Below are 20,697 nucleotides of genomic sequence, written 5' to 3' on the forward strand. Positions count from 1 at the left end.
CAAAAATTAAGTGTAGAAAACTGTATATTAATTAAAATCAGCGCGAGTGGTCTCCATATAATTTTTTTTGCATACTCTCTAATAAACTTGTCATTCCAGAGAACGCCTTACATGGCATTGGTGTTAAATAGTTACGAAATAATAACTTTTGGCATGAATGCATCATTTTTACTGAATCTATCGTCTCATCATTGGCGAGTTATTTGGCGATTAATCCATGGCATGAGGTTAATAATATCCGAAAACCAAATTTGTATCCCAGGCACGTGTGGTGAAAGCTTATAAGCCAGTTAACAGCTACGCTACACGGGCAATTACTTTTGTCTTGTGGTCTTGTTACTCGGCTGCGAACCACAAGGTCCCAGGTTCTATCCTCGCGCATAACAATCACACGTTTTTCTCACCCGACTGAAAACAAAATTTGATATAAAAGTGCACTTGAAGTCAAGAAATACCGTACTAAATTTGACACATTTATATCATTGCATTTTTGATCATCACGTTTATATTTTTCTGAAAATATAGATCGACAGATGGTCAACCTCTTGTTGGATTTGTCTCAAAATTTGACAGGTGTCTACATTATAAATGTTAAATCTGTGCACCGAATTTTTTCTAATCCAGCTCTCTAATTCCCTTGTTAACTTATATATGAACAGATGGATTTACAGATTTCCTCTGAACGGATTTTACTTACAGTTTGATACAAATCGGCAAATTTGATGTAAAGAACCGTATACAAAATTTCAACCATCTAGATCAAAACTTTTTTTCAGTTATCTTTGTCACATGCACACAGACATTTTCCAAAAATGTATTTTGCGGACTCAAGAAGATCTAAAAAATGGAGATTCGTTGACAACTAGTTCGATTTCTTGACTACATATACAAGATAGTAAAAAAATTATCAAAAATAAATTAATTATCAAAATCATAAAATAAAAATAAATTATCAAAATCATAAAATAAAAATAAATTATCAAAATAAAAAATGCACCGCACTAAAATTTATAGCATTAAATTGGTAATTTTTTAAATTTTAAGTTGAGGACAAAAATCATTTTTAGGAGAAAAGTTTTGGAAGATATGAATTTCCGTCGCGAAACCGTAGTTATTTCTCATCTGGTAATAGTAAGTCCTACTTTCGCGCTTTAAACTTTATTTAGAGAGTATTTATATCTTCTTCCTAGTGAGTGAAAAAAAAATTAATGGACGGGCTCTATCTAAAGTATTTCTAATAACATTTTGCAGCTTCATTCATTAGAAAACTTTGAATAAAATGCTGTTGTAAAAACGTTCACTGGAATAGTCGGAAAAGTTCGTCTAGAGATTTGTCAGCATTTGACTGTTGCCATTCATTAATAAGTAATAATAGCTATTTCTGTACCGTTTCATACAGATTATTTTGGAGCATCATAACAGTACCGACGGTTAAAAAAATATTGATAAATTTATCTATCACAAACATCAGCCAATTAAGCAATGGGAAAAAAACTCTAACGTTTATTTTGTGGTTATGGAATATAAACGATATGGTTTTGGAAAACATTATAGTGATAGATCTGCAGTGTTCTAAAATTACTTATTGCATTATAAACGATATTTTGTGCAACAAATTAAAAATAAATATCAGATACAACCGAAATCGATCAAATAACAGTTGACACAAATAGCTTAGTTTCGACAAATATCAGCTTGATACCTTGTACAAAATCATTCATAGAGATGCAAATAGCTTTCTCTTAGATTATGGCAACAATGATGAGGGTTTTATTCCTGTCGTAGCCATTTTTTTTCTTTCGAAATTTCAATCTTCGGAATAAAGTTTTGAAACCTGTAAACCATTTTCCCAAAAATTTCTTTTTGATTATTAATAATTATAGAATTTGTCTTAATTCGATGCTTAAATTTTTTTTATCTTTATAGCTTAATGCTCCGAAATTCAATTTTCCCATCAATATTTTTAAAAAATTATAGTTTTATAATTTCATATATGAAATAACTGGGAGAATTTTATACAATCTAGTAAAATGAGCGGCAACGTAATATAGATGCAACCAAATTCAAGGACAAACAAATCAATGAAATCCACTCTTCAGACTACGTCATATGTTGTCGTAATCCTGGATATTCAGCAACATTACAGGATTGCGATGTGACATCACTTACTGTTTGGGGGATTTAATGATTCGCACACAATTATTGCAAGCGCAATTTAAATTAAAAATAGACGGTATAATAAAACAAAATTAATAAATTATTTACGATATATTATAGATGTAAATTCGATAATGGAAATCAGAACCACTTCCAAAGTTTACTTTTTATCTATCATTGCTATTTTTTAAGCTATCTTTACAAAGTATTTCAGAAAATTTTTCAATACTACATTTTTCGAAATTTATTATTGAATTATTTTTAGTTCGTTGTATAACAGATTACAGCATATTCTATTTAGTGTGTCAAATTACTTATACTTAAACACAGATAGCAATCTATATGGAGATCTATAAAATGATAGTTCGTACTGATTGCGTAGTTGCCACCACATCTTTATGGACTTTTTTTTATATACACTTTCATTTAAATTTTTATATTATTTTGCAAAAGTAGAATCTTGTAATCCGATTTTCAATCAAATCCAGAAGTGCTAGAAATTTGAATATTTGTATAGTTCTTGATCAATATATTTTAATATTTTTTGATATTAGTAATTAGTTAACGGATTTATTCTAATAAAATTTTGTTTTCTACATCAAAAGCGTCATCTGTTAATGAAGAGAAATATAGTTGAATTATTCTATAATTATAAATACCGAAATATATTTAAACAAAACATGAAGCTCTATCATTAATTAAGTGTCCTTTTCATGAGCTTATTATAAATTAGAAAATTTATTGAAAGTATGGAAGACAAAACAGCACATGTCGCTAAAATTAATATCATAAAAATGTTAACCACAATAAATATCACAAGTACTAATCTCTCACTTTAATTCAATTTTTAAAGGAACGATTTTAATTTAAAATAAAATAAGTCAATAAATGCGACCGTCATACTATCACAAACAACTCACGCAAACAAACACATAGGAAGCCGTCGCATTTTTTCACAACCTGGAGTTTGAATCGATGCTTTTGAATTCAAATTTTAATTTCTAGAACACAAATAAAAACATTTCAAAAGTTTTTTTCTTCCCCTGAAATGTCTAAAATTGAAAATTGCAATATCGTTGAATAGGGTTACTATAATCAAAAAGCAATCACCCAGAAGTCGCAATCGCCCATTTTGGTCGCCATTGTTTTTGAACTTACGCCAAACAAGCAGCTGCATCCAATTCATTTTTGCCATTCCTCTTACAATTATAATCTCAGCCTGTCCCAGACTTGCTGTTTTGATTAGGAGAATTAATTGGACTATTGATCATGAAGTTGCAAGTCATGACTTGAGCGAAACCAGACTAACAAGTTTCGATGTTGAGAGATAAGAGAATAAAAGAGCTTTACCGTTCGTGGGCAGGAGTAGGGGCCGACACAGGTAAAAATCCATCCCGCCAACTGTGGAGGAGAGCAATTGAATGAAAGCGCTTCCTAATTTACTTTCTACCTCGTGTTTATTTAGATGTGGCACCTAAACAGGGGAGGACCGCTCTTCTGTTTACATTAAAGCAGCCCACTCGCTCGCGTTTTGGCATCCCCCGCACGCTCTAAAGAGGAATTTTATTACTTTTGGGGATTAAAATCCCGTTTCCGACGACTCTAATGACCTAGGACGTATTATTCAAAACGTGCGGCTGAAATTAATCCTGTCCATGCATTGGATTTGTCACATCCCAGCTGCTACGGAGAGATAAGTTGTTCCTTCTTGTCTGTCCAATGATGGTGACGTAAACGAGTGACGTCATAGTTTGGTGGGTTTCTTCGCTGTGTGAGCAAATGTTTTGGAATCAGGCGTTAGAAGCAGAGCTTGGGAAGAGCAGAATTAGCTTGGGAAGCAGAAAGGATTGCATTCAGAAAAAAAATTGCATGATGAAAAAAAAATTAGAAAAAAAAACGCTGAAAAATAAAGTTATTCTTGCGAATTCTGGTTTTGAACGGTGCTTTGTTTATTCAATTTCTGTAGTTCTTCATGGTGACATCATTACTGTATGAAATGATGCCAAATCTCTTGAAGTAAAGTTGCTACATTTGAAGAGAAATGCGAAAAAAAAATACTCTTGGCAATCCGATTGCGTAACTAAGTTTGTAGCTTTGGGAAATGACAGGTAAAGAAAAATAAATTCCGAAAGCTTCCAACGCTATTTCTCGACCAATGTTCTCCGATTGTACTCAATTACATTCAAATTTTGTAGTCATTCTTTTTAAGTTCTTGGACGAAACGAGATGAAAAGTCATCCGTGACAGATATATCTGGAGACAAAGAAATGCAAAACATAATATAAAAGAAACTGCAATCAGAATGGCAACATGAAAATATGATTAATATTCCGGTAAAATATAAAAATTAATTAAAGACTATATTACTCATAAGAATGTATACTTCAACACCAATTTTATATATAGACTAAGTTAAATAGATTAAAGGCTTAAAAAGAAAAAAGAATTAGGTTTAAACAAATAATTTAGTTATTGCCAGAAGTTTATAATATCTTAGATTATCTTAAAGTGTATGGATTGGCAATGAAGTGTAAAAAAAACTTAAAAAGAACTGATAAATGTTCAAATTATTTCATTTCTCATTATTAGCATATAACAATATTATGATATGCTAATAATGAGAAATGAAGAAAATATTAAAAAGGAAGCCGAAACCTATTGGAAAATAGTATTTTGCCAATATTGTTCTGTAATTAATATTCTGGTAATAAAAGAAACTAATGAACAATGACAAAATATTTAAGGAGCGGAACTAAACATAAATTTTTATGTCATAAATGTATGTAACTTGAAAATTAAAATCCACTTAATGTATCAGCATCCGATGAAGGACTTGCGATTTAACTTAAGATTTAAGAACAATCAGATCAAAGATTTCAAGAAATCATTATTCAGATGAAACTATTTTTTACTTTTCAAACATTTCATTTCACACTCCAAATAAAACCATTTTTTTTTCTGTTCCATTTATAAAAATAAAATATTGTAATCAAAGAAATAAAGAATAAACAACCACGAAATTTCAAGGAATCTCGCAGTTTTATATTTTCTTGAGTGCGGGATTTTTCGTTTATTTTTATTTTAATTGTAGATTTTTATTGAATTTTCAAGATGTTTAGTTTAGTTTAGTTTAATTTAGTTTTATTACTGTCCCGTTTTAGAGTAACATTAGGAAAATTCTGGGATGCATCCTCGTCATTTTGAATCGTGGTCAGACGACGAGGGCAACATCTGAGCTGACTTCACCAGCGGAAGAATATTTGTCCTCGACTGATAACGTGCACCAGAGCCACCCACACGACGGTTCTTTGGTGGAATCGGGTATCGAACTCGGAACCCTCCAGTTCCAAAACGAGACCTTACCACCAAGACACATCGTCCCTCGAAATTTCAAAAAAAGCCATTAAGGAGCAATTTCTCCCTCTCTTTTCATATTATGTTCATCATGATTCGTATTCATGCTGATGTTTGACTTATGATTTTATCAAAAATGTAAAGTGTGTCATACTCGAGAGTAAATCAATTTATGAATCAATTACATTTCATATGGTCTGTTTCTGCGTACGTCAACGTCAAAATGGAAAACCGTAACAAGTTATGAGACGAATTTTAATGCAACTGTGGACAAATGCTAATTTTGGTTCCAAATCGTTCCAACTGTAACGTCTGTCTCTCTGTACATATGTTAACATGAACGTTGTTCAGGAGAAGCAATAATCCAGATTTATATAATCCGATACTAAAAATAAATCTGCATCATAATTTGAACCTCAGATCTTTGGGAATCATTATAGTGAGGCTTGTAACATATTCCTTCAGCGGAATCCCCCAGGTGTGAACGACATGTTAATTCCTTAAGTGGACAGTGGCTGACTTTATTGTGATAACTGTAACTGGACAACGAGACAGTGACATTTTCAAAAACTCTTTTAGGCAAGACTGCGTTTTATGTATATATTTTCCTATTTAGATTTTTTTTAACTCTAATCCAGGCATTTTGCAATTGCATATGGACTTTAACTTGAATTTTCCTGAATCTAAGTTTACGAAATGTTTTTAACATTCTCCGTTTATGAGGTACATTGTTTCTTGTTACTGTTATTGCTATTGTGTTTTGTTATTAATTTTTTTGTATTTCATTCTACTACTATTTATTCTCTTTATAAATATTTCTGATTCATTCCTCTATTTGTGCTCTTTCTATAATCACGATTTGCCCTTTGGCGCTATATTATATATCGTAAAGCAGCAATGCAGTCTTTTCTTTGAGTTTGTAATAGTCTTCTTCACTTGTAAAACTATTACATTCTAACTTCTCAAGAAGGCACAACAGTAAATCGTAAATCGTTCATTTAATACTCTCTCAAAAAGAACACGATTCTCTTTTTCACCCCATGTTTGCTCATTTCCGCAAATTGGAAATCTGCAGGATTCTAGATGCAGTGGTGATAAAGTTAAATTGATCATCGCGGGCTCTTTCAATCGCAAGATTGTTTCTGCATTTTTAATCTTAATGAAACCTTAGACGATATTCCAAACGATTTTGACCATAATTTGAAAGACTGACACAAAATTTTATTATATTATGTATATTAAGAAGGCGAATTAAATATGTTTACTTTCTTGGAATATGTTGCCAAACATTTCCAACAATTAAATTATAATCTCCACCGGTTGTTAGAATCAACTAATAAAATTAAGTCAATTGATTAGATTTTTTTTTATTACTATAAATTTTTAAGTAAAATTAAGTGGCAAAAACAATTTTCAAGTTAAAAATAATTTTTTTAAGTATCAGTATGGGAAAATATATCTTATTCAAATGACTTTCCTATATGTTTGCTATTTTAAATCAAATTTATTGAAAAAGAATCTTGGATTTTAGAAACAGTTTATATTTGATAACGAAAATTAACTATAAACTTGATTTTAACTTGAAAAAATTAACTGTAATTCGTAAAAAGATAAACTAATTATTTTCACGAAACATTCGCTAAAACTTTCCTTATACTTCATAGTAATTGTCAGCAAAATTTGAAGAAATCTATTCTGGAGTTTAAATGTTTATTCTCTAAAGAAATCGAGGCATTATGTTTTATTTGCTAACTTGGGCTTTATAAATTTCACAGTAAAATATATTTATTGTCTGCTAATCTATACTAAACTGCCTTTCTTTCTATTATATATAAAGTTAGCCTATCTGCTTTAAACTACCGTTCAGTCTACTGTATAAATTGTATGAGCTATGACATTAAAATATTTAAACTAAGCTCCAATAATTCAACATAAATACAAACACTACAATAACTGCAACAAACTGAAGTTACAATCCGAAACCTCCTTTGAAATATTCCAGGAAGCTCTTCCAGAAAATAAGAATTATTCTCCATTATTTCACATCAATAATTCTGAAAGAGGAAATGTCGTCTTCAGATTTAAACGAGTTAGGCTCTTGAATTTCGCCTCATTTCTCTTTCAAAATGAGAAATTTTATCAAAAGAGTACACTTAGAATTATTTAAAAGTTTTTATATTTGTCTTTGAGTGATTAGGAAGAAATATCTGATCGAGCGAAAACTCTCCAAAGCCGTATTACCTCTTTGAAATAACTCATTATAGTCTGAGATGTCTCATTTCATAGATTTCGCTGAATCTGCTTTAAAGTGTCTCTTTAGGATGTTCAAAACAATAGTGGAATAATTTCAAGAACAATGATTTGCCGCTTTTTCGGAGTTCAAATATTAATTGTTCGAGATATTTATCTTTCTAGAACTGCAAATTGTATCTTATTTTTATCACTTTAAAAGTTCTATGCTGTATTAAATCGCTACGTTTTTATTGTATTTAATTCGATTTTGGTTTTACTATTGTGAATAAAATTTTATAATTATCTTGCAAATAACATTAACTGTTATAAGATGTAACAGCATTACAGTTTTAAATGCTACTTATATATCATCAATGAACTCCTAAAAGATAAACAGGACTTCCGCTCGTTTTTATTATATTTTGTATAGCTGTTATACCTTTTTGAATATTTGTCATCACTTGTAAAGAACTAAAACAATATTTATGAAATTATGCAGAGATGATACATTCTTACTAAATATCATTTAACACAAATTTCGATATTATTTATTTCACACTATAATCGTTCCATAAATGATTACATTATTTTATTTTTAACATGTGCTGCTAATTAAGTATTTATTTTTTCATGTGCTGTAAAAGTTGATAACTGATATTATTCAACGCCTCAAATATTATTTACTTAATAGAGATAAGTATATTTTCAACTTGAAATCAGCCCTTTTCACCACATTTTTCAAACAAATGAAGCATATTAAAATTTAAATATCTTGCAAAACGGCTCGAATATGAACATAGATTTGAAAAGGTGAACGGCTGAGATACGTATTTTATTTTTAAGCAATGGATTTAAAGCGAATTAGACCACCTACTTTATATTCTAAAAGTATTTCTTCTAATTATTTTCTTCCAAACACTGTTGAGAAGGGCGATTTATATGCAAATCTAAATTTTCCTTTTTATAGTCATTTAATTTATGTCGTCTTTTTATTTTGTAAGCTTTTGTGAGAAAATCAGATAAACTGTTAATAAATGAATCTGTAGCAATATCTGAAGACGCGGCATTTTGAGCGAATAAAATCGAAACTTCTTAAATAACTGGAAATTCTTTTCAGTTCTAGATTTTTTCAGCCACCCGAAGGCACACGGATAATAAATACTGAATGACCAGACAGCCGCAACAGCAACATCGGCGGGAACTGTGATTGAGTCCTAAGGGCCATCACTGGTCACGGTACAACCCTTCCCGAAGGAAGTACGTTCCGTCATCGAGGGAAGGAGCCAGACCCCCACCTATTTATGCACCCTCCAGGGTGGCGAGATCCAACCACCATGTCAGAAGCCTCTCATCCTCATTTCAAAGTGACCCCCGGGGGGAGGGGATTCAAGTAAAGAATATCTGCTTAGTATGCTTTAGTAATCTATATAGTACGAGAAAAGCAAGGACCATAACGTCTTTCATATTTAATCATCAATCGTCATCATTTTTAAAGAGTATATTATGTTAGACCATGGAGAGCTGATTGATGCAATGAAAAGTTCAGACAAAGGCAGCTAAGTAAATAGGTTTAAGGCATAACCGACACAATCAGTAAATAGAATATGAGATGTTGGCAATTAACTTACTTATTACATTGCTTTAAACATAAAGCAAGCTAACTAGATGACAATTTTATGAATACCCATGTTAAAATCAGAATTTTTAGGTGGTTGTGCTCACGTGCGTAATTATTATACAACACGTCGCTGCTGTATGTAAATTTTAGAAAAATAATACAAAGACAAAGCAATCGATCCTAAAACATAATGCTACGACGTTCCAGAGGTTCGAATCCCCTTTACATTTTTCTGCCCATATGTATCCAACATTTTTTTTTTAATTCTCAATTAAAACGTTCTTACTTAATAAAACATTCATAAAATAAAATTATTTAAACTTCAGTCCAATTATTTCATTTTATTTAATTTTAATTATTTATATTTTAAATTTAAAAAGGCGTTTATCCAATTTATCAGTGAAAATAAGAACTGAAATATTTACGTTATGACACTTCGTAAAATTCTTTATTCAATAATGCATATACTTATGCTATATGAATAACTTATTGGTATTGGTATTTTGAGATTTAATGGTGCAAGAGCCAAATATGGCTATACTGCGCCAAACAAATGGTATTAAAAATGTCACGTATAATTCAGTCAGTTTAAATTTATAATTTCTAGTGATAAAAAGAAAGACATCCAATAATGAATAGTATCAGCGTTTATAAAAATGCGAATTACATCCCGTATAGAAAATTTTTCCAAAAATGTTAAAAGATTAAAATATCGATGAAATTTAAAAAGGTGAAAATGCATCTCCCAGAGCATAAAAAAAAAGGTACAATAAATTACAAAACGAAGTGAAAAGAAAAAATCATTGCAATCTTTTGATTCGGTGTTTTTTCAAGTATTTGCTATGTATAGGGGTACTTGAAGTTTCACTGTAAAAATTTTTAAGATTAATCCATTTAACTTGACATTCTTGGGGACTTCGTTTAAAAACAGTTTTATCAACTGTGGTGGAATCGGTAGAAGGTTCCGCAGCAAGTGGTGTTTCGTCAATTGTTTCATGAGGGTTGTATTCTATTGCAGTATCCGATTCTATTTCACTGTCAGTGTTTGGGTTGGGTTTATTTGTAGTCATGATTTCAAGCTCGGATTTGGTTTCATCCATTTTATCTGCTGATTTAGAATTAATGGAAGAGCTCAAAATTGAGGCTGGCGTAGGTTGGGAGACTTGACGAGGTGAAGTCTTCCAGAATTTAGAATATGATATACAGGGTGTTTATAAAGTCCCGGGCCCATTTTGATGTTTAATAACTCATAAAATAATAAAGATATAAACACACTTATGACATTTATTGATGAAATAACTCATATATTTTCCTTTTCAGGTTTGAATATTTTTACTTTTGTAAATATCGTCTGCGCGTGTGGTTAATTTCTGATAATTTCATTTTCCAGTCTAAATATCTGTACTTTTATAAATATTGTCTGCTTATTAATTGCATTTTTCTCTTTTGTTTTTGTCAACTATTGCAATGTTATGTTTACTTTTGATGTGTTTGTTCTATGTAGTACTTTTGTATGTGATGTTTTATTCGACCGGATATTAAGGAGAATGCATACACCACAAGAGAAAGCACAGATTTTATGGTGGTTCATAGAAATGAAATCGATAGTGCAAGCACAGAGAAATTTCAGAAGAATTTACCAAAGATTCTCCATCCAAAAACAGCACCTTGCGGTGGAAAAAGAATTTTCTAGAAATTGGAAGTATCGAAGATAAGAAACGTTCCAGACGTCCTTGCACAAGTGATTTTGATGTTGAGCGTGTCAGAGAGACATTTTTACACAATCCTAGAATATCTGTGAGATCAGCGGCAACAGAATTGGATATGCCAATTTCGACGGTGTACAAGGTTATTAAGAAAAAATTAAAACTGCATGCATACAAAGTTCAAATTGTTCAAGTTTTGGAACCGAACGATAGGCCTAGGAGGATGGCCTTTGCAACAGATATGCTAAGGAGGGTAGAAGATGCCACTGATTTTCTGAAGAGCATAATGTTCTCCGATGAAGCATCCTTTCATGTTTCTGGCATTGTTAATCGCCATAATGTGCGCAAATGGCTCTGTGGATGCCGACATGCTTGTCGCTACCTGGCGTGAAATTGACTATCGACTTGATATTCTCCGTGCGACGAAGGGGGCACACGTGGAAGTTCATTGACAAGGGTCATGAAACTTTTTGAGTCTATTTAACCATTTATGTTATTAATTTAAATCTATCTTTATTATTTTATGAGTTATTAAACATCAAAATGGGTCCGGGACTTTATAAACACCCTGTATTTTCAGAATTTTGCTTGTGATCTTTTTTATATTTTTTCTTGTAAGTGACAGTTTTAAATTTATTCAGGTCCTGTGACATTTCATTAGATGGGACATGAAGCGTTTCATGTTCATGACCAGTTGGCTGATTAACATTATTACTATTGAGATCTACTGTCAATGACGTTACAATAGCGGACTCGGGACTATTATCAATAAGTATATGGTTTCTTTTGTTTTGAATACGATCAGTTGCAGGTGGTTTTTTGATCATAGAAAGAGTAGCTGGTTCCAGATACAGGAGTTTGAGATTTTACAAGTTTACGAGCTTCGGAGTAAGAAATTTGTTTTTTAATTTTTGTACTAATTATTTCCTTTTCTAACTGCCATGCTGGACAGTTTCGAGAAAAGGAAGTATGTGTACCTTGACAATTAAAGCATTTCTCCCTAGATGTGCATTCCGAACTATCATGACCTTCTTCTGCACAGCAGGCGCAAGTTGATGTCCCTCGGCAAGAAGTTCTTGAATGTCCGAACCGTTGGCACTTAAAACAACGAAGCGGATTCGGTATATATGGTCGAACCAACAGGCGCATGTACCCCGCCTTAATGTACTCGGGTAATTTGTTGAAACTAAAAGTAAGAACCAGATGTTTGGTATTTAGGAGCTGGCCATCTCTCCGTATAGATATACGCCGTACATGGCTAACCCCTTGTCCTTTCAACTCTTTAGTTATTTCATCTATCGGTTCATTAAATAGCTCCCCACAGGAAATGACACCTTTGGAGGAATTCAGTGAAGAATGTGGAGAAACAATAATTGGTATATTTTCGAAGGATTTTAATTTCATAATTTGTACAGATTGTTTACGAGATTGTACTTCGACCAGCAAATCGCCAGATCGAAGTTTTTTAGTACTTTTAACTTCACCAATATTGCCAGTTATACATCTTTCAACAAGAAACGGAGAGACAGAATGAAATGTATCATTAGTAGCAGATGATCTTTTGATAATGAAAAAGGTTGGAAAATTAGGTACTGTTGGAAAGGTAGAAACATTTTGTTGCCCACTGAAGGGAGCAGATTTGCATTTGCCCATACGATATTGATGAAATTTCAAGCCCGACGGCACCGCCCACCACGGAGCCCAACAAGGGAAGGCAGCCACCGGCTTTGGCCATTCCCAGCCTCGGCACTTGCCTTGGTGCTAGCCGGTACCTATACGCTGGGAGTTACCCCCGGGGACAGTGACCATCCTTAACGCCAAGCCCAAGGAGTAACGCCTTTGCTTGATCCCTAGCAGACTAGCCACTCAGGTGACTAGCTACCAGCCGATTGATGCACAGTGGACCACAGTGCACCACCCGTCTTTCTAATGGGTCGCCACGCACGGCAAACACGTGGGGTTTTGGCTGTCCATGAGAAGCAAGAAGCAAATAGAGCTGCGACAGGAGAGCTCCCTCGCTTGACGTCGAGGGAAGGAAAAAAATTAAGCAAATAGCAGAAGGCGTAGGGGAGTGGAAACATAAAGGGAGTATAGATCCCTGGGTACCTCGGGATTGGGACACCAGTACTCACCTATAGTAGGTGAGCCCCTGAGGGGCTATGAATAACTTATAATCACTATAATATGAGCAAAGTTTGAAATCCATCATTCTATAAAATGACTAGAAATTCTGAAGAATGCCTTCAACTGGTGGGAAAAGTGTGATACCTTTCATATTTCACACATTTCCTAGACATTCTATAAAATCAAATGAAACAGGCATAGTATAAAATACATCTCCGAACAGTTGTACCTTTAAATACCTTAGTTGTACCTTATAATAAATATTGTACCTTATAATAAAGATTAATGTTTATGTGAGTTTGAGCAAGTGTTGATGCCTTTCGGGCTAAGCCATTTAATCTAAAGCTACAAAATTTGGCAGTTAAATAATTTGGAGAGTGCTAATGAAGGGATTTTTAATGAAAAGATTTTAATTAAGCCTTAAACGAAATTCTGAAATTTTGAGGCTATTGCTTTCGGAAATATTACAGTATAAAAACTAGTTTTTCATCACTTTAAAATTAAAAAAATTATATTTTCAATGATACCAGTTTTTTAGCATATAAATTTAATTTCCATTATTAATTAATTTTAAAATATTTAAAAATATTTTCCAACAATTTATTTCCCACAAAATAAAAATAAAAAATTAGCCTACAGGATGCCTGGATTATTCATGCATAAAAAGAATTTTAACTTTTATTCTTGTATCGCAATTACACTGACAAAAACACAAAAAATTAAGTTAATTCTTACTGCAAACTAAACAAAGAAAAGTACAGTTTTTATCATATGTCTATATGAAGAATTATATGAAACAAGATATTTTCTAAAAAATAAATGCAAGAACAAGATTTCGGTTACTTTAAAATTGTCTTTATTATTAATTCCATTATGTCATTTAACGCAAACGTGGTTTCATACATACAGGATATCCACTCCATCTAATCATATGATTGATATGACAGTTAAATATTTCATACTGTGTAATATGATTCATATGATTATCAAACTTTTAAGCTTAAAATATTATGCTGGGGAATCCATAAATACCCAGTTACATAAAAAAAACTTAATTGAAAATTCTACTGATTATTAATAACACCGAGCCAGCTGTTTATCAAAGGTGGCTAGTAAGAAATAATTTGTCAAAGGTGGCTAATAAGAAATAAAATTAATGTGGGTTTATTTGATTTTCTTTAATTAGGAAAAAACAAATTTTGTTTTATAAAACTTTAATTTTCTACATACTTTCACTAACAGCTTTTTAATTGCATTAATATCGTTATTTCTTCAAAATAACATTTGTTAGAAACGAACGAATTTTAATAAAAGCCTCATCAACAGCCTTTTTTCATACTTTGTCTAAATAACATTTGTTATAATAATTCTTATATTGCATACTTAGCCTAAAAACGTTAGCCATTCCATAAAATATGTAGATATTCTATAGAATGCCGGCATTTCAGACATTGACGATAACAAATATAAATCATTCTAATTATTTTTAATTTTCTGTCAGTGAAAATATAAATTCGAAATATTCCGTATCTGAAAATAACATTAGTAATAACGATTTCTTGTAATTCAGTTAGTTTTAGTTGATACCAAATTTAACAATTAGTGGAGTTTCTTATGAAAAAAAAGCTTACAGTCTAAATTTAACGTAATATTATTAAGGATATATGAAAAACCATTTCTGCTTAATATCGCCAAGCAGATGCGATTTTAATGAAATGCCTCAACATATTTCGGAGAGTGACGTCACTGATAGCAACATCCCATCTGTGACGTCAAGAATGACGTCAGAGTTTCATTATCGGCTTTATGATTAGCATAAAGTTTTTAACTATTTCTCGTTGCCACTTTTTAATGACTCTCGTTGAATGCCAGAACAAATGGCACTTTTTTTTAATGTAATATTAAATTTTATTTGCACTTCACGGCTAAGTTTCAGATTTAAAAAAATCAGTCTTATTTAAAAAAATCTCAAAACTTTTACTCAGATGACATAAAAATTTTTTATTATATTAAAAAATATTTTTGAAGAAATTAATGAGATTTAGATGAATGGTATAGCTCTGCATTATAAAAATGGGAAGAATCAGTGGTTAATTTAAGCATTATGGTCTTCGGCAATGGACATTTTAAGACTTATTTTAATAAAAGGCCAATCTATTTTTATATTTAAATATAGTCAATTTAATCAATGTTTTACTTCACAAAATTTTTAACATAAAAATTATTCTGAAGATATGTTATTTTTTTAGTTTTAATATATACATCAAAGAAAAATAATAAAATTGTCCGAAAAATCAACCACCATTGTTACTTAAAGATCTCATTCATCATAATTAAAAACTATAATTAATAAGCTAATAATTATTCATAAATAAATTAAAAATTTTAAACGTTAATGAATTAATTTATTTTACAGTACCTCTAGGGCGGTACTGTATATAACCTAACTAGTGAATGAATTATTAATATTTCAATATATCATTGAAAAATTCTTACATTAGATGCAATAATTGTAATAAATTTAATGTCTACATAGTTAGCAGTCTTAATATTTTATAATTTAAAAACATTTGAATTTCTAACAAATTTGACAACAAAGCTAATAAAATCTTTTAATTAACCAACCTGAGATTCCCCTCAGCTAGTCAGTCCTAAGCAACTGTCAAATCAAAAATCTGCCACTAAACAGAAATCCTAAATTTTCTGTACATCTCGTTAAAACAACTCAGTTTTTTCACATTGATTTGCAAAATACAAAAAAAAATTATTTTTATCAAAAAAATTCAGCCAATTATTTTTCAGTTTAATAAGTGTAGACTGTATTATCATTGCTGTTATTATCGATGTCAGGAAATGTTCTTTTTATTTGAGAATCAAAATATGTAGTTAGTAAAATTTTAAAATAAAAGAAATTATTGTCTGCAAGAAATTTAATTGCATTTTTTTGTACTTTGCAAAAATTAAGAGTTTTGTGGAATTTTAATTTTTTTATTTTACTGAAGAATAAAGAATTTTAAAATCTCTGAATCTTCTAGAAACACAAGAAACATTAAATATTTATTAAATCTTTATTTAGGAAGATTTATTGATATTTATAGAAAAAATTTCTCAATTTAAGTTGATAAAAAAGTCATACTATCAACCAAACTGTAATATGATATATTAAGATATGAATGTCTTCTTCGTGCTCATGTTGAAATTGTTAGTTTATTCTCAAGTAAACTGCTGCCCTTTTTTTTAAAAAAATTTATTATTGTTGCCTTTTATTTTGCTATCTTTCTACTACCGCATATATTAAGTATTATAACCGTTAAAAAACTAGAACTTTAAATTTTGAATATCTAGATTCAAGTTTGCTTTGGATCCGAAAAACACATTTGGAAATATATCTGTTACGGTCAATGTGAATAATCGGTTATTATTAACACTAACTGGTCATCATTAATACAAACCGATTTAGTTATTAATAATGTCCAATTAGTATTGATAAAAAGCGATTATACACATTGACTGTGACATATCTATCCATCCATCTATCTATCAATCAATCGGTGAACACTGACACGTAAACCGACGTATGCAATTTAGCATATAATCTTTACATCAAATTTGTAAATTTCTGTCAAATTTCGAACGAAATCAATTCTTAAGCTGTCTATGTATCTGATTGTCCAGATAAAGGCGATAATTACAAAATGTAAAAAGCTAGATGGGTAATACGTGGTGTTTTGATTTAATGCATAAAGAGTAGATCTGTAACCGTAAATTGAGTCCATATATGTATTAGTTTTAAAACCAAATCTGCCAATGGGTTGACAGTTTATTGGCTTGCATTTTCGCTGGCATATAAAGAAAATTACTGAAATGCGTTGCAACTTAAACATTGGTACGTGATCTTGTTCTAAAATCGCAGTTTTTTTTTTATCAAATTTTAATTTCTGCAAGTTGGAATTAAGGAGAAATTCATTTTGGATTTCTTGCCTTAACTACAAAACATAAAATGCTTATCTGCAAGACTCCGAAAAAAATAAAGATTGCATTAATCATTGCGTTAATGATCAAGCCCAAAATCCAACATTTTTTCCAAGGAGTAGGAAACACTTATTTCAGAGAAAACAAGTAAGTTTTTTTGACACACTGCTGATTTTGTAACAATATTAATTAACCTTAATTTTTAATTTTAATAACATTTTTCTTATTATATTAGATTCAATAATGAAATTGAGGATTCTCGTTTATGATGGGGAAAAAAATGAGTTCTAATTTCTACTAACAGTGTGTGTGTGTGTGTGTGTGTGTGTGTGTGTGTGTGTGTGTGTGTGTGTGTGTGTGTGTGTGTGTGTGTGTGTGTGTGTGTGTTTACTGAACCTATCATATGGTCTCTGCGAGTTTTTTTGGCGATTAATCCCTGGCATGCCGTTCAAACTATCCGGAGGCTTTAGACGCGTTCTTCCAAATCGAATAAAGCAAAAAATAGTAATAATAGCTTGTAGTACTATATTAATAATATATAGTATCAAAAAATATTAAATATTGATAATTTCTTTATATAATTTTTAAATGGGTCCAGGAATTTTTGGACAATCTGTAGTTTTAGCGATATTTTAACAATAGAACTAATTTCATTTTGTACTGGTATCGATAATATATGTCGTTTTTGTGAAGTTTGTGCATAAGTATCCGTTTTTTAGTAAAATCAAATCAAAATTAAAATGCTGTAATGAATAACATTAAAACAGATAAAATAAGCTCTATAAATGAACTTCGTAATTGAAATACCTAAAAATTGTCTGTGGAAGCTTATAATAGTACAAGAAGTTTTGCTATCTTATTAAAAAACCATCATCAAATTCAGATGAGATAAATCTCAGGTTCTGGCAAGCTTGCAATATTTTTCTTTATCTGAATAGCAGAGATTAAGTTTCATTTTAGACGAATGGAACAACAAACAGAATCTGAAGTATTAATTTTTTGATTGATTACTTACAGAATTTTGTGAGCAAGCAAACAAACAGTTCATTATGTGTATTGATCACATAGTTTATTACGCATATAAAAAAATGGGTAATTTTTCTATTCACTTTAAATAGTAGCTCAGATACTAGGAATGATGTTTAGATTTTTTCATCTTCCACACTTAAGAAATTATTTCGTTGAAAAATAAAAAATATTCAGAACTTATAAAACTTAATATATTCTACGTGGTATCTCAAAAAAAGTGTTTTGGTATACACAAATAAAAACAGTAATAATTTCTCCAAAACTTTCCAGCATACTCTCAAATGTATGCACATTTGATTTTTTTTAACATGTACGCCATTAACAAATACCAGTTACGAAATAGCTTATTGGAACGCTTTTAGGAGTTTTTTCAGCTATTGATCTTTAGAATGTGGTTAATACACAAGTATCATTAAAACCAAATATGTATTTTGAATGCCTTTTTACCAACCTATTAAACTCAAAATTTGATACTGAATTATTATTGAAGATCTCGTACTAAATTTCACATATTTAAATCATTTCCATTGACATATTTGGTTTCAAATTTGATACATATTTATACTTTGGATATTAAATTTGTGAACAATAGTTTATTCATTTACCTCTGTTCGTTTTGTAATTATTGGTTAACTTACATTCGGACAAAAGGACCGACAAACTAGTCTAAGAACTTTTTATAGAAAACTACCCAATTGGAGCAGAGACTATGTACCAAATTTCATTTGCCAATCTTAAAGCGTTTTAATTACCGCGTTTCCTGATAGACATAATTCCAAAACTGTATTCTTCAAGCCCTGGGAGGTCTGAAACTTGGAGATTCGTCGAATTTTCGGGTTCGAATTTCTTTGAAGATTATTATACCTTCTTTGTGCCCACTTCATATACAAAAAAGTAAAAATGAAGCATAGAAATAAATCAACTACATATTTCCATCATCTTTTACCCTTTCAATCTCTTACATCAGACATTTTTTTTTCTTTCTGAAATTCCTTTATTCAAAAACACTAAGGAATGAATTATTCATGGGGAATGTGTTCCGTAAATCAGGCTAATTATTTAATAAGATTAATTACGATTATTTTGAGGGAATTCTTTTCGTGTTACTCCTTCGCAAAGCTACCTTGATTAAAATTAGGATTCAGATCACAACCCGTAAATAAAGGCTTACATCATCACTTTCGTTTATTTTAGATAGTTTTTATTTGATAATTTCTTACTCTGACATTTATTTGAAGAGATTATTTCGGCAATAAGTAACTGTTTATCAGCCATTTTATTGGTGATAGAAAAGGGAATTTTTTTCCACGCTTTTTGGCTATGAAATATGCGGCTTTAATCATTAGATTAATTTGTATAAGATAATTCATCTTGGCGTCTAATGTGTCTAAATAAAAGATGAGAAATATCAGAAAAGTAAATACAAAAAAATGCATAGGAAAAATGTATCGCTACGTGTATGCACTGAAATGCAAGAATGTTGAAAATTGTTTCTTACTGGTCGATAACTAGGGCAGTTGTTGGTGATTTTTTCCCCATTCTTTTTCACTAAAATATGAAGTTCCAATCATTTCATTATTTTCGCTACTAAGGATAAATTTATATAAGCTTCTAATGTTCCAAATTAAAAAAATCTTTTTTAGAAATTTATGCTTAATTTACATTAGTTATATCTTACATTACATCTTATCAACAAACTCGGTTAGATACGATTAGAAAAAAGTAAAGGATTTTATTTCAAAATTCGGTCAGTTGTACTCCATGGTGATTATAAGTAAATATTCCAATTTCGCAGGTCTGTTAAAAGAAAACAAATTACAGCCTTGTTGTTCGTAGAAATCAAAAATAATAACTGAAAGTTTAAATTCAACATAGTTATAATTTTTCAATTTGAGCCCTTCCAGAAACACGAAGGATATCGAAATAATATGGTAACACTCCTGCCGCAATTTTTCTGCGTGCCTAGTGTGAAATTTTGAAAGGATGCAGACATGCGGGTATGGCGATACTTGATTTTTCTTTCTGGGGATACATCAAACAGAGGTTTTTTCCCCCGCTACATGGCAATTATAAACTGACTTTGATAAACTTAAGATATGCTTGTCTGCAGCCTTCCAAAGCATCACATACGAGATGCTGAAAGAGTATGGGATGAATTAACTTATCTTGAAAACGTTCGGGCTTATAATGAACAACTGTAAAAATGTTAAAATTTTCAACTGCTAATTGTAATTTTTAATGAATAACAAGATGATACGGGTGATCCGGAGTTTAACCCCCTTCTTCGCCAAGTTGCGATAATGCGCCAAAGCTAGCAACCTCCAGACTGGCAAACCTATTATCTTTCGCCTTTATTATGCACTATGATTGGACATCTGCTCCCTCGCTTTTGAACATTTTGCAAAACACGGCGCAAGACCGTTGTTTGCGAGTTGGCGATTTTTGAAAATTGCGCCAAGCAGGGGGTTAAACTCCGGTCGTACTGATGATACTTTGCTTTTGCAA

The 20,697-nt window shown here is 31.1% G+C and overlaps 1 protein-coding gene across 3 annotated transcripts in view; it reads right to left on the minus strand.

Annotated features, from left to right (window-relative positions):
- Positions 1–20,697, minus strand: part of LOC129964467 (uncharacterized) — a 441,580-nt gene that overhangs the window by 414,851 nt on the left and 6,032 nt on the right. The window contains exon 1 of one of the 3 annotated variants that reach the window (XM_056079105.1): positions 3,508–3,557. The exons of 1 other annotated variant lie outside the window; for it this stretch is intronic. In XM_056079105.1, coding sequence (XP_055935080.1) covers positions 3,508–3,550 — 43 coding nt within the window. In that variant the 5' untranslated portion in view covers positions 3,551–3,557. Of the gene's footprint in view, positions 1–3,507; positions 3,558–20,697 lie in introns of those variants that run through there. One more of the 3 variants, XM_056079106.1, reaches the window with a different exon arrangement.

This window comes from Argiope bruennichi, chromosome 1 (assembly GCF_947563725.1).
Source record: "Argiope bruennichi chromosome 1, qqArgBrue1.1, whole genome shotgun sequence".
NCBI classification, from domain to species: domain Eukaryota; kingdom Metazoa; phylum Arthropoda; class Arachnida; order Araneae; family Araneidae; genus Argiope; species Argiope bruennichi.